General features: G+C 34.5%; 2 protein-coding genes and 2 pseudogenes across 2 annotated transcripts; all 4 read right to left on the minus strand.

The window, feature by feature from the left end:
* Positions 1-18: 18 nt before the first annotated feature.
* Positions 19-1,718, minus strand: LOC143462344 (enolase-phosphatase E1-like). The gene has a single exon (XM_076960471.1). It carries the CDS (start codon positions 1,716-1,718, stop codon positions 843-845), a length of 876 nt encoding a protein of 291 aa, XP_076816586.1. The 3' UTR covers positions 19-842.
* LOC143462340 (prostatic acid phosphatase pseudogene) lies at positions 1,674-6,850 on the minus strand (annotated as a pseudogene).
* A 492-nt stretch (positions 6,851-7,342) lies between these two features.
* On the minus strand, positions 7,343-9,586 carry LOC143462342 (prostatic acid phosphatase-like). The gene has a single exon (XM_076960470.1). The coding sequence runs from the start codon at positions 9,584-9,586 to the stop codon at positions 8,258-8,260; it is 1,329 nt and encodes a 442-aa protein (XP_076816585.1). The 3' UTR covers positions 7,343-8,257.
* Positions 9,587-9,612: 26 nt separating this feature from the next.
* On the minus strand, positions 9,613-13,909 carry LOC143462343 (lysosomal acid phosphatase pseudogene; annotated as a pseudogene).
* Between the last annotated feature and the right edge of the window lie 362 nt (positions 13,910-14,271).

A 14,271-nucleotide genomic window follows, 5' to 3' on the forward strand; every position in this document is an offset into this window, starting at 1 on the left:
TGGATCCCTAAATAGCACCTAAAACAAGACGCAGAATGAGATTGTGTGAAGCGTTTGTAAACGGATGTATTTCTAAATCAAATACCATATAACATTCTCTTTGCAATTCCTGAAAGACAAGCACACTCTATAAGCGTCAGGCAAGCGTCTGCTGTAATCATAACTATGCAAAAGTAATCCAGTAACATTTCGATTCCATCACAATATAACACACAGTAAACTTGGATTTACGAGAATTCCTAATTACATGATTACCTCTATACAAATAGGTCTGGTCACAGCAGTGCAAACAAATAAAAGGATTAAAAAAATTTTAGCACCTATATTATGGTTTATCAAAAAACGATCCAACACATATTGTAACCAAGATTTTTCCTTAGCCAGGAAACTTTACAGTTAGTCAATTAGCTCCTTTTGCTTTTATAACTTTTAATAGCATTTCTTAGATAAAAACAATCATCTTTCCTCAAAAAAGTCCAAACGTAGACTGAATTAACACTCGCCCAGACGAGCGCAACACCACGCCAACACAGATTCCACTGTTGTCACGCACCGAGAAAATAAACGCGTGACGCTAAATACCAATTAGGCCCTAGGGGTAGCGATGTAACACGTCACAAGAGATCAACTAAAAACATGTGTACATATGAATAGGTAAAATATTTATAAGAAAACCTTAAGAGCATGCATGCAAATGACACAATGCGAATAAAACAGAAGTCGACCCACACCTTTGACTAAATTAACCTACAAGAGTGCTGCGAACAAACAATGTACAATGTGATGGCTCTAAAACGGGCGCATAAAAATAATCCCACGACAATATCACAAAAAAATTTCTTTTACTGAGCTACCAAGTCTTTAAAAGTTTCAATGGTTATGTACTGATCAGCATTTGCTAAAGGCTTGTTCCCTGGCCGAACAACAATAAAGACATGGAAACCAGCTTCACGAGCTGCATCTGCCTCATATTCAACATCAGTTAAAAACAAGACTTCACCGGGATCGACAATAACTTTTTTGGCAATTTTTAAATAGCTGTTGGATTGCTTTTTGCTCCCAGTAGTTGTGTCAAAGTGCCCATCCAACAATGGTAGTAAATTTCCATTTTCCAAATGCCCAAACAAAAGCTTTTGTGCTTGCACACTGCCCGAGGAATAGATATAAATGCGTTTCCCTTTAATTTTAAGTTTTTCCAAAACAGGGATAACATCATCGTACACAACACCTTTAATAAGGCCAGATTCATAGGCATCTTTCCACATAAATCCTTGGAGTTTTTTAAGGCTTGTGGTTTTTCTGTTTAGACTCATTTGCCAGTGCACATTAGCCACAACATCAGGAAGTGCATCGTCTTTGCTGTCAACAAAACTCTTAATCATTGGCACATTTTTTAATCCCTCTTCCGTGTCACATTCTGCTTGCTTCCGAAGCTCATTAATCACGTGCTGGATTTCTTCAGAGGACCAATTTGCTTCCAAGTAAGAAGCTATGTTTTCTGAAACATACGGAAATAAAGTTTTTGTCACAAAGTCGATTGGTGTTGTTGTTCCTTCAATATCCAGTAATATAACCTTTGCTTTATGGAAAACGTCTTGAACTCCATTTGCACTCATTGCAATCGCAAAATTCCAATTACTGCACCAACTGTTTGTGACTAAGACAAACTGATCTTCACAAAGGAAAAACAAGCTAAATTGTATATTTTGATAATTCATTCACAGCAGTCACTTAACAATAACTCAAACCAGATCATAGCATAAAATAATATTTTTTGATATCAATGTACTAGAAAGTAGAAGGACTTAATTAAAGGAAAAAGTTTTAACCAAATGTTGCACTTTAAACTAAATTTAGGTAATAACAAATGGCAGCATTACAGTGGCTCTCTTGATATTGTTGTAATATCAAAAGCAATAAAACGTAGTACTCTACTAACACAACATAATAATATATTATTTTCAAGTTGACTTAAAAGTTTTAAAACCTCTTTTCATTGCAAATCGAGTTTCATGTTATCTAGCATGACAAAGCAAGTTTCTAGGAACATCAAAATGCGCACAGGATCATGCAAAAACTATACAACGGCCTAAAGATACTGATAAAGTAATGTACCGACAACGATATAAGAAAGTGCAATTCATAACAAACAACAAACATAGACATTATATATTTATGTAGCTAGATGCCTTCAAACAAGTTTTGCATAAAGTAACACAAAATGCATGATAATATGATAAATAATCTATGACATAATACCTGTTTCACTCAAAGGAAATTAGTAAAATAGTACGTAACATATGATTCATATCTGTGTATGCTAATTTATTGTATTTGTAAGCAGCAATAACAAATTGTCAGTAAATATTTTCAAGACATTAAAAAATTAAGGATGGAGATTAAAAACCCAACTTACGTGCTGAATTGAAACTTACACTGCAATTTGCTACTTAAGTTGACATCTTAACCCAACTTAACAGTTTTGAATGATATTTCCACTCACAGTTACCAATTTTGGTGACCTTAGTACATAATTTCAGTAGGTAACAAAAATTTCATTAAGCAGTGTGAATCATAATGCATTGACAATAAATGATTGATTTTGAAAACAAGCGGTTAAGATTGTTAACATAAGAGAAAATATTTGCACCTATACTGGCAGGATGTAGACCTATACTACATGTATCCAACAGGATAGGTTTTAATACAAAGCACTAAAAACACCTAGTATAGGCTAGCTTTATGTATGGGGTAGACTGAAGGGATGGCACAATACTGAGCTTCTATGAAAATAAATGCCTATAAGTAGGTTCTCACAGAAGACTGTAGGATAGTTTCCCTTTGGACGAAAAACATGTGGTATTGTACGGGTAGCCTACACGCACACACACATCACACGCATCCCACACACACACACGCATCCCACACACACACACCTCACTGTTGGAAACAATACACTTCAATGTTCTTCATCACATCCACAAATATTAAAGCAAGCTGTGATCTGTCCTACGTTTTAAGACAGTTGCTTTTATCCTACTGTAAATTCATGTAAGTTGGGTTTTTCATCCCCACCCTAAGTTCTGGTACCTGATAAGCTAAAAGTTTCTGTACAACATTTTTCTACAACAAATTTCACACTATCTTGGCAGCAACTGGCTCCAATCATATAAAACCATAATATTCCAAATGCATAAAGTTAAAAAGTTAAGGCACAAAATTTGTTTCTTGAGTTGAGGCTGCGTCATCTAAAGGCAAACTTTGGTAATGAGTAGGCTTTTGAAACTCGTTTCTAGAATTTCTTCGACAACACAGTACAATTATTATAATGGCCCAAGTCAGCAGCAATAAACCAGATACAATAAACAATAACAGTGTTGTATGAAATGCAGGCTCATTGTTTCTGTCACAATCACTGTCAATGTCATGGGGAATAACTTGGTCACAGAGCTTTTTAAATTCATCAAGGGGGCAAGAGAAATCACAACCTAACACTCGAAGAGGCATTGGGGCCTCCACAGTTGAATTTCGATAATAAGCTTTAACAATGTATTGTTTCCTGCTTTTTGTCTTGTAAACTTCTAACAAAACTGAGCTTGCAAACGGAGGAGGAAGCATGTTGAATTGACCAGTTGCACTTAACAAAGCATTAACAGTTGTATCGTGGGCAGAATATGCTACAAGTTTGTATGTGCTCGTACCATTTATATGGCCTTGTATATTGTCAACTATTACTTTGAGCAAACTACCACCACCGCCAGATTTGGCCATTTTATTCTGAAACTCTGAAACAATTGCTCCAAACATAAAAGCCATGTCAATACCTGCAATGTCGGTAAGTACAGAAAATCGTTCAGGAGTAACCCAGGCTGGTAAAGTAAGATTGTGAAATTTTTCACAAATGAGAGTATCATAAATGTGCTTGGCATCTGTGAAGTTCGGTGTACTGGCCCAAGCTGTAAAAACCTCAAGCTCTTTGAGAAATTTATGGTATCTATCTTCCATGGCCTTAAACTGGGAAGACTTGTAAATTTGAGACAAAAGTTTTGAGTATTTTGGGCAGTTTTTAATTGGATAAACCAACAACTGATCAATTTCAACCGGCACAGTGTGCACTGGTATGGGCTGCCAAGTGGTGTCGGTGCCATTCCATTTCTGCTGGCCACTTGGTGGATACAGACCAGCCATGTTACATTCGGCACTCATCAATGTTCTGTCAATATCCGTACTACGAATATAGATTTCAGACCGGTTGTACTGTTTGCTTAATAGATTATTATATCTAAGTCTAAAAAATTGTCCTAATTCGAATTCTTGGGACATTCCAACTTGTGTTAATTGACCAGGTCCTTGGGGCCATATTGATTTGTCATTGTACGGGTCACTTGGGTAAGAATGGAGTGATGATCTGGCCCCATGTCTCCAAACAACATTGGCAAACACAAGTTCCATGTCATTTTCAGCTGCTTCATATGATGCGATGACAGCAAAGATTACCAGCAACCACAAAATACCCATTTCTTCACCAAGACAGGACAAATATTTATTTTTTCTCTGCATGCTGGTACTTGGAAAGAAATATTTTAAAATAGTTCCTCCATTTATTGCAAATTTTTCTTTTTCAGCAATAAATCCCTACCAGATTAAGTTTTGGTTGCTAAGCACTATGTTTCCGAGTAATGTGCAATATAAGCAATGTGTTAAGTTCCAAATAAATATTGCTAAACCAAATTTAATCAACCAAAACTAATACGTACCAAATGAAAATACTGCTCATTATCGGAAAACACATTTCAGAATAATATTTACCAGAAACATTTTCAATGGGTATAGTGTATCGCGCTCCACTACACACCCCGCATCACATTGAACATCATAGCGCTGTGCAAATCATAACTTTCTTACGACAGACCATTATGTGCAAACAATTGCATACAGTTATAGTAAATTTAATTCAACATAAGTTCAACATAAACTAAAAAATGTATGTCCAATAACCGATCACAGGGACATACTCTCCAAATGTATGACACAGACCTGACTTATATAAATGAAACAGTGCAGGCATGACTATGCCGGTCAAATGAAAAAAACTTGATCAAGTATTTGATATACAAAATTTACTACAAATCTGTCTGTGTCATACAATATCAGCATTTAGAGAATATTTTGCATAGTATTTTACAAATGGTAGATAAATGCTCATGAACAAAAAAGTCCCAAATAAATAAAGCATATCGTAAAACAAGTACAGTGCCAGTGTTATGTACATATTGGCGTGATTATTAACAATGCAGACAACTGGAGAATATGACATGCTGATAAACACGGTCCCCAGTAGACCGTTGTTTCAAAACTTTTCCGGCACCATCGAATTAGTACAATGTCAAACTAGCATAATTCCACCCAATATATATACCACACAGGCTTTGTGAAATAATTGGATTACATATATATGTGCATATTTTGGGTGTATAACTTATATATGCACTACATGCAGTTGTTCACTTTTTAATTCTGTTGGTGGGTTTTAGGAGTTAGCAACTAGAAATAGCAAAGAGTAAAATAATACATCTGCTCCCACGTGTGGTACCCATAAGCAATTGAAACGAGTAAAATTTGAGTTCAAGTCATATTCAAGTACTTGGGACTAGGCCAAGTGATAAATTTAATCACTTGAACTTAAAATTACAATTGCATTTTGTCCTATCCCTAGTAAGCAATAAACCAACTGGTAATAACGATTTGAATTCATGTGCAGTTCAATATAACAAAAAATAAAATGTGAAAGCTTACAAGCACGTGATTATTCTACGAATACATGAAACAGGCAGTGTGCAACATCTAATAATATGGTCAAAAAAATTTGTTTAATTAAACACATAACTATTTTATATGTAAGTGATATATCTGTATAATATAAATCGTGCATATATGCGTGCGAAATTTTTTAAAATGTACTGCATAGAGTTTTATATATGGTAGGTAAATGTTTATGAAGAAAAGGGAGCAAATTTTTTTGTTAAACGAAGTACAGTGTATAACATGAATATAATATAAATTTACACATTTACTGATACATGCAATGTAGATACTTGATATGTTTAAGTATTACGGAAATTCTACATGTGATGTAATAACGTACAATGGCAGGTGTATTCATATTCACTTTGATGGATATAAACATATGTACAGGAATATTAGACCATAACAGGAAAAGCAATATCATCTCAATTTCACCGTTTTCGTACATTTTTTAAAATATGATCAATAAGACGTTTCCTGCAATACACATTATGAGACAAAAGACAACAATAAAACGTGGCATCAACACCACACCACTTCCAGCTAAAGTCATTAATGAATGTGATAAGTATGGTTCTGTTCTTTCATATTCCTTATCAACATCAACTAGTATCAAAGACAAAGCTCTTTGTTTAAGCTCTTCAAATGGACAAGCAAAGCTACATCCAAGCACACCAAGGGGGAGTGAGGGATTGACCATTGAATTACGATAAAATGTTTTCACAAAGTAAGATGTTTTGTCTGCCGATGCCTGTTTGTAAACTTCAAACATGATTGCACTTGAAAATGGAATTTTCATCAAATTGTATGCTTGGATGGCAATGAGCAATGCACTGAGTGTGGTGTCATGAGAGCAGAATAAGCAACGACCTTATATGTGCTTTTAGCATTAACAACATGTTGTATAGAACTTTTTTTACTAAAACGCTGTTGACTGCTTGTAGATAAGTATAAACCAGCCATATTACATTCTGTGCTTAACAGTGTTCTATCAACGTCTGTGCTAAGAACATATATTTCAGACCATTTGTATTCTTCACCTAATATCTTACTCTATTTTTGTCGAAAAAACGGCAAAGTTCATACTGCTGTTGCATTCCAAATTTTTTTAATTGCCCAGCATCTTTTGGGTCCATGTTTTGATCACTGAAAATAGGTTTTAGTGGAGATCTGAGGCCATGACGCCAAATCACATTGGCAAATATAAGTTGTAGCTCATTTTCTGCAGATTTAGATGATGCAATGCAAGCTACAAGTAAAGATGCCAAAAAAACAGTCATTGTAAAACAGCAATTAAAATGCAACTGCATCGGTGAAAGACAGAAATTAAAGTAAAGATTAGTAGAAGAAATGAATGAATGAATGACCTCCAAACTGTTTCAGTAAATAGTTATGATATTTTCTTTCTACAACAACTAAGCATACTTGCACACAAAATCAAAGTGTTACTTCATGAGTCATGACACACTTGGGGGTTTCTTTTATATATAAAATTTTAGATTCAACAAAATAGTATACAGTATCATATATATCTGACCTGTAACATAAATGAGAGAAGCAATTAAGAACACTGTCTATGTAAGTTCAAGAACGATAAAAGACTCTTTTGTATTCATAAGATACCAGTAGTGTATAATATAACTAAACTAAGCTTAAAGAAGAGTGATCTAATGAAATATGAAAGCAAAACACAAAAACAACAAGCCCAGCAAACATTGCATAAAGGCACCGCAAGAAAATTGTCGCTGCATCGACAAAAAGTAGCGAGGTTATTGAAACCTCATCATAAAACCAGACCAACTGTCCATATAAAACAGACTACGTAGCAAAAAATGACAGAACAAAAGTTATACAAAAACAAGTCGAAACAACAGTAAGATTTCTGAATTATTCTTATTGTATCGTCAGAAATAGTGTATTCTGAAGTGCCTATATCCCTAATCAGTAAAAATATTCATACTGGCTATAATTTCAAGGTATATAGTCAAGACCACAAAACAATATACCTCTATATTACCCAAATTTTTTTTATAAAATTAATCACAAATTGTTGATATTGATTAATTAAGTACGTGGATTAAAATGACATAAAAAAAAATTGAAGGAATGCGAAAAAGCAAGAAAAACAACTCACAAATATCACCAAGACATATTTTTTTTCATAATGATACAAATTGTAAGGTTGCCTTCGGAATAAGAGTGGAATGCACGGCATGGCTTTATTTGATGAGATAAAACTTAAACGGGTATGTTGATCAACATATTTGTTACTTGTTGGGTTTACAACAACTTTGCATACAATACTATATACATATTGCAACTGTTTCAGAAATCTTAACCATCCATTAATACGATTTATTCAGTGCTATATGACATGAAGTATCATAACTTGACAATATAATGAGTATGCAACAGTCAACTGTCAACATGCACTTAAACTGGGGGATCCATGTCAGACATTGTCATTTGAAGCTAATGGTTGATAGTTATATCTTTTTACCTTAGATTTCTTGTCTGATTTTTTTGATATACATCCCACATATATCACAACAATCCAGGTGAACAATAACAAGCTTGTGGCTGCATACAGCAAACCTGTCATATATTTCTGAGGTAAAAAACCTGGTGTTGATGGTGGCACCTCTGTTCTTTCACATTCTTTGTCAATGTCGACTGGTATCACAGACACAGCTCTTTGTTTAAGCTCTTCAAATGGACAAGCAAAGCTACATCCAAGCACACTAAGGGGGAGTGCGGGATTTACCGTTGAATTTCGATAAAATGTTTTCACAAAGTAAGATGTTTTGTCTGCTGATGCCTGTTTGTAAACTTCAAATAAAATCGCACTTGCGAATGGAGGTGGCCGCATGTTGTATGCCTGGAGAGCGTTCAGTAATGCACTGAGTGTGGTGTCATGAGCAGAATAAGCTACAACCTTGTAAGTATTTTCAAAATCAATAGCTCGTTGTATATTGTCCAGAATGGCTTTCACCAGAAGGCCAGCACCACCAGCTTTGGCAATTTTTACTTGATAACCAGGATTAGTTCCACCAAACAATACACCCATATCAATACCAGCTATTTCATTCAATTTTTTCAAACGATCATCAGTAACCCATGATGGAAGAGCAAGGTTGGCAGCTTTTTCGCAAACCAGAGCATCTTCTACGTCCCACGCTGCCTTAATGTTCATAGTACCGTCCCATTGAGTGAAATTCGCAAGCTCTTTCAGAAATGGAGCATATTTTTCTTCTATTTTTTGATAAATTGGTGAATGTACAATCTGCGAGCTCAATTCTGAGTATTTTGGGCAGTCATGTAGTGGAAATCTCAATAAGTAATCGGTTTCTACCGGTATTGTGTGCACTGGGATGGGCTGCCAAGTGGTGTTGGTTCCATTCCATTTTTGGCGACCACTTGGTGGATACAAAGCAGCCATGTTACATTCTGCACTCATCAATGTTCTGTCAACATCCGTACTACGGATATAGATTTCCGATCGCTTGTATTCTTCACTTAATAATTTACCGTATCTTTGTCTGAAAAAGCGCCCCAATTCATATTCTTGTCTCATTCCAACTTGTGTTAATTGACCAGGTCCTTGGGGCCAGATTGGCTTGTTATTGTACGGGTCACTTGGATAAGAATAAAGCGCCGATCTGGAGCCATGTCTCCAAATTAAGTTGGCAAACACAAGCTCGGGCTCATTTTCAGCAGCACAAGATTTTATGAAAACAATTACAGAAGCAAAGAGATAAACTACTTTGATTGTAGCAGCCATAGTTTTGCAGTATTCTGTTACTTAACCTACACAGGAAACATGAAGCTTATTATCAAAACATCAAGAAAGTCAAGAGGACTGAATACAACAAGAAAATGCAAAACAGAAGTTTAAATCTTTGAGATTTGAATTTTTTGAAATTCCACAGGATAATTGAAACAGTTTGTTTTGTAGAACTTAAAGTGCACGAAACAAACCTATTTTAAAAGCTTGAGCTTTAGAACATAAGTACACTCATTTCATACAAAAATGCATAAATCAAATCACAGTTGTTTTGCTTATACAGTGATATCATTCAAAATACAGTTACCTGAATTTAACATGCTGACAAAGGTTCTTACATGTGTGCAACATTTCACAAAAATATGGATAAAAGTACATCGTAAGTGCATTTTATGTGTTATCAAATTAATGCCATCACTTTGTTGGCACAACTGTCAAGAACTAAAAACTCCAATCAAAATAAACTTATAACTTATTGAAGTCCTTGGGTATTCTCACTGATGATAATATATTACAGATGCAAAGTTATTGCATGACATAGAAAAGGCCTACTGAATACTATAAAAATGTCTACTACTAGTATATATTGTATATATTTGTGTCACAAACACAAAATGTATCAAGTATATATATAAAAATAACTAAGTTTATGTCTCCACTTTATAACTGACATATACCAAAAACATTATTAAGATCAAACACAAAACATAGTATTCACTTCTACATATTATAACTTATGTTGATAACTTGACAAGTAGAGTAAGTTAAAATATTTTCCTTAGCGCATTTGTATTAATACATTATTTCACACATCAAACAAAAAAGGCTACCCTATCAACAGCTAATAGTAAAGAAATATGACATAAATAAACCGGCATATATATCTGTCCAATAGCAAGTGCTTCGGACCTTCAAAACAAATGAAGCGAAAAACAAGAATACAAGTTAAAGATACTGAGCAAATTTTCTCATGCTTTCAGAATCGTTACTACATAATATTATCAACCATAAATTTTATAATGCATACCAATATAAGACAAACTTTGCCTAAATAAATCATAAGAAATCTCTCATTTATAAATTGGAATCATTGTAGTCGAAGTCAAGATACAAAACTGGTTCACAATATCAACTGTAACTAAAGTCATATAATGTACCATACATACTTTTACGATATATATATACATCACATTTTTTGGTCATAAATCATGGTCAGCATCAAACAAACTCTCAGGGTTGCAAAAAGTTCTCCATTAAATTCAAAATACTTCAGTTTATTCTTATGATTAAATTTTAAAATTACCTTTAACGACTTACAGAAGCACTGCATAGTAGCAATATTCACTTGCCTTAATCTATAACTAACATTGATCTTAAGAAAATTAAATTTATGAGATTACGTTAAAAAGAGACATAGTTACACTGAAATAAATCTTTAAAAAGGTCTGCAATGTGTATACATCATATAGTGTATTTTGCAGTATATAGACACTAAGTTTTTTTGTAGTGTCCACTACAAAACCACACCAGACCATATTAAGTATTTTCAGTATTTTAATGTTTCATTAACATTTTAAGTATATTTTAGCAACCATTTTTTACACATACAGCCTTGCATCCTACACCTTTGAAAATCTTACTTCTGACTTCTTTGATCTAATTCTAAATGCAACAATTATCCCCACTAACACGATGACTATCCATGTGAGCACAAGCAAACTTGAAGAGGAGTAACGCAATCGCCAAATCTGATCATCTTGCAAAGTGCTTCTTCCACATTCTTTGTCAGGATCATCTGGAGTGATAGATGCAATACGTTCTTTGAATTCTTCAAATGGACATTCAAAGTCACATCCTAATATACTTAGCGGAAGGGGATCATGGTCAACCGAATTCCGGTAAAATGTTTTAACAGTGTAGGATGGCTGGTTGCCTGATGTCATCCTATAAACCTCAAACATTATTGAGCTAGCTAATGGAGGCTGCGTCATGTCGAATGCATCAACCGCAATTAGCAGTGCAGCGAGTGTGGTGTCATGCGCGGAGTACGCCACAATCTTATAAGTACTTTCAGTTTTACCATTAATGGCGCTGTCAATGTTGTGGACAATGGTCTTCAACAAATTCCCAGCACCTCCAGCTTTAGCCACTTTAACACGATAGCCTGGATTAACTCCACCAAATAGTATTGCTATATCAAGGCCAGCTATTTCATTCAGTTTGGCCAGACGTTCTTCAGTTACCCACCATGGAAGTGGAAGATTAACACTTTTCTCTAAAACAAGGACATCCTGAACGCCTATCCAAGCTTGCATGATGCTCAATTTACCATTCCACTGAGTAAAATTTGCTATTTCCTTGAGAAATGGTGCGTATTTGGCTTGCAAGAGTTTGTATATTTTCGATTGATAAATTTCGGAAAGTAATTCCAAATACTTTGGGCAATGTGGAGCAGGATATATAAGTAATAAGTCAGTGTCCTCAGGTACCGTGTGTACAGGAAGAGGCTGCCAAGTGGTATTCGTACCGTTCCATTTTTGGCGGCCACTTGGAGGATACAGACCGGCCATATTACATTCTGCACTCATTAATGTTCTGTCAACATCAGTACTACGAACATAAATCTCAGAACGTTTATAGAGTTTGCTTAAGAAGTTGTTGTACCTTTGTCTGAAATACTGCCCAAGTTCATGTTGCTGTCTCATTCCAACGTTTGTTAACTGGCCAGGGCCCTGAGGCCATATTGGCTTGCCATTGTATGGGTCACTTGGATAGGAGGTAACTGGAGATCTGGAGCCGTGTCGCCATAGTAAGTTGGCAAATACAAGCTGAGGAGCATTCTCAGTAGCACAGTTTTCCAATAGAACCACTGTGCAAGCCAACAAATAAATTACTTTAATCACAGCAGCCATGTTTGTACAGTATGATGTAACAATTAGTTGGCAATATCACTAATTTTGCATGGAAAATTGGAATCAGATATTTGAAATCTAGATGAAATAAATATATATATAGGAGTTTTTTAAATGCAGAGTTTTGTGAATGAAAACATTGTTTCCTTAAATTACTTTTAACCAAATATATAAGATATAGAGTTATAGACTATTTAATGGAATGAAGACACTGCAAATGGGGAATTGAAAAAATGATAGGACCTCAAGGTCAATCGAAAATAGTTATGTAACATCATTTACCCTTTTACCAGAAGCAGGGCATGCAAACTTAAGGTTAAAATATAAAAGTTTCAAATAAAACGATTTGACAATGTTGTAATTACATCAGAGTAATAAAGTTAATATCATTCAAAAGAATTTTACAAAACCTATGATGGAATCAAAAAAGTTTAGTCTGATTTACTAAAGATTTCGTTTTGCTTGAATATGATTAGGAATATTAAAGACATGGTTATAAATATTCAAAAACGATTTAACTATTTCTAATCACACCATGGAATAATAATTCAAATCATTTAAAATGACACATTGGTAAGTACTGTTCTAACTACAGTAATGGGTTAGGGTTAATTATGTCACTCGAATGAATAATTTATGTCATAATTGTGTCACTCAAATGAACTGTCACTCAGATGATATAGCCTTCACCCGTTTTCTCAATATTGCATTTTATACAGATTCTCAAACATCCTTGAAAATTATTCAAAATACCTTATTTGTGCGAAAATCTAACTTGGTACAGCGTTTTCTTATATAATAATAGTGGTATTATTATAAAATGTTATTTTATAGTGTGATGATAGTGACAATGTCTATAGGATATCAATATACCCTGTCCGGCAGCCAATAAAACAACTAGGATAAAAACGTGTTTATTTGCGACCGTTCGCAGTATTTACCGGTAAGTTGTGTAACTTAGAACATCAACTAACCATCAATATTCTTACCTAAAGATGAAACTCAGTAAGATCGACGTAACAAATAACTGTCATTGACTGCATTCGTTAAATCGTTCTGTTACAAGAACGTCAACAACAGCTAGCACATCCCCTGTGACGAAACGTTAATGTTACAACAAAACTGATGCAATAAAAATCCGTACTTCTTGTAGCGCTGTTTTGCAATTATTTCATCGCTTTTTTCGAACGGCAACGTAATTCCATCCAGCGTTCAGCAATCTCTTCTAGATCACCATCTGATGTCAATATTTGCACAAGCATCACATTGAAGAAAAAATTTGGGGAAACTCCGGTTTAGGAATCTGTGCAGATTGATCCTTTTATAAAGTTCAGTATTAAAACTAATGCGTTTAATTGTAAATTTTTTTTAACATTTTTTAAAAAAAATAATCGTTTTAATAGTCGACCGTTCTTGACATCAGCGAGAGCAATATGACATTTTCTACAATAGTACAGAACGGTTGCTTAAAAAGCTCACAAAGAAAATTGATTTTTTTTTTGCCGTATGTAGCGGTTCTATGAACTATACCTTATCGTTTTTTTTTTAAATATAGCTTGCAAAATTGTGTTTGTGCTTCACACGTATGTTTGCCTTACAATATAGCAATACAGTAGCCAATACCTGTATATTTAGAGCATGCAATCATCTTTGCTTCCCAAATACTGATAGAATGTTGCGATTGTATTGTATTGTAATGTATTGCCCTTACTTTTTCTCTTTTTGTTTTGATCGTTTAAGGAATATGATTTATGCCTAAGCAGTATCCAA

This window comes from Clavelina lepadiformis, chromosome 6 (genome assembly GCF_947623445.1).
Source record: "Clavelina lepadiformis chromosome 6, kaClaLepa1.1, whole genome shotgun sequence".
NCBI lineage: Eukaryota > Metazoa > Chordata > Ascidiacea > Aplousobranchia > Clavelinidae > Clavelina > Clavelina lepadiformis.

Bases quoted from the DNA above. Each gene is read 5' to 3' on its own strand.
- LOC143462344 (XM_076960471.1), bottom strand. From the start codon at position 1,718: ATGAATTATCAAAATATACAATTTAGCTTGTTTTTCCTTTGTGAAGAT.
- LOC143462342 (XM_076960470.1), bottom strand. From the start codon at position 9,586: ATGGCTGCTACAATCAAAGTAGTTTATCTCTTTGCTTCTGTAATTGTT.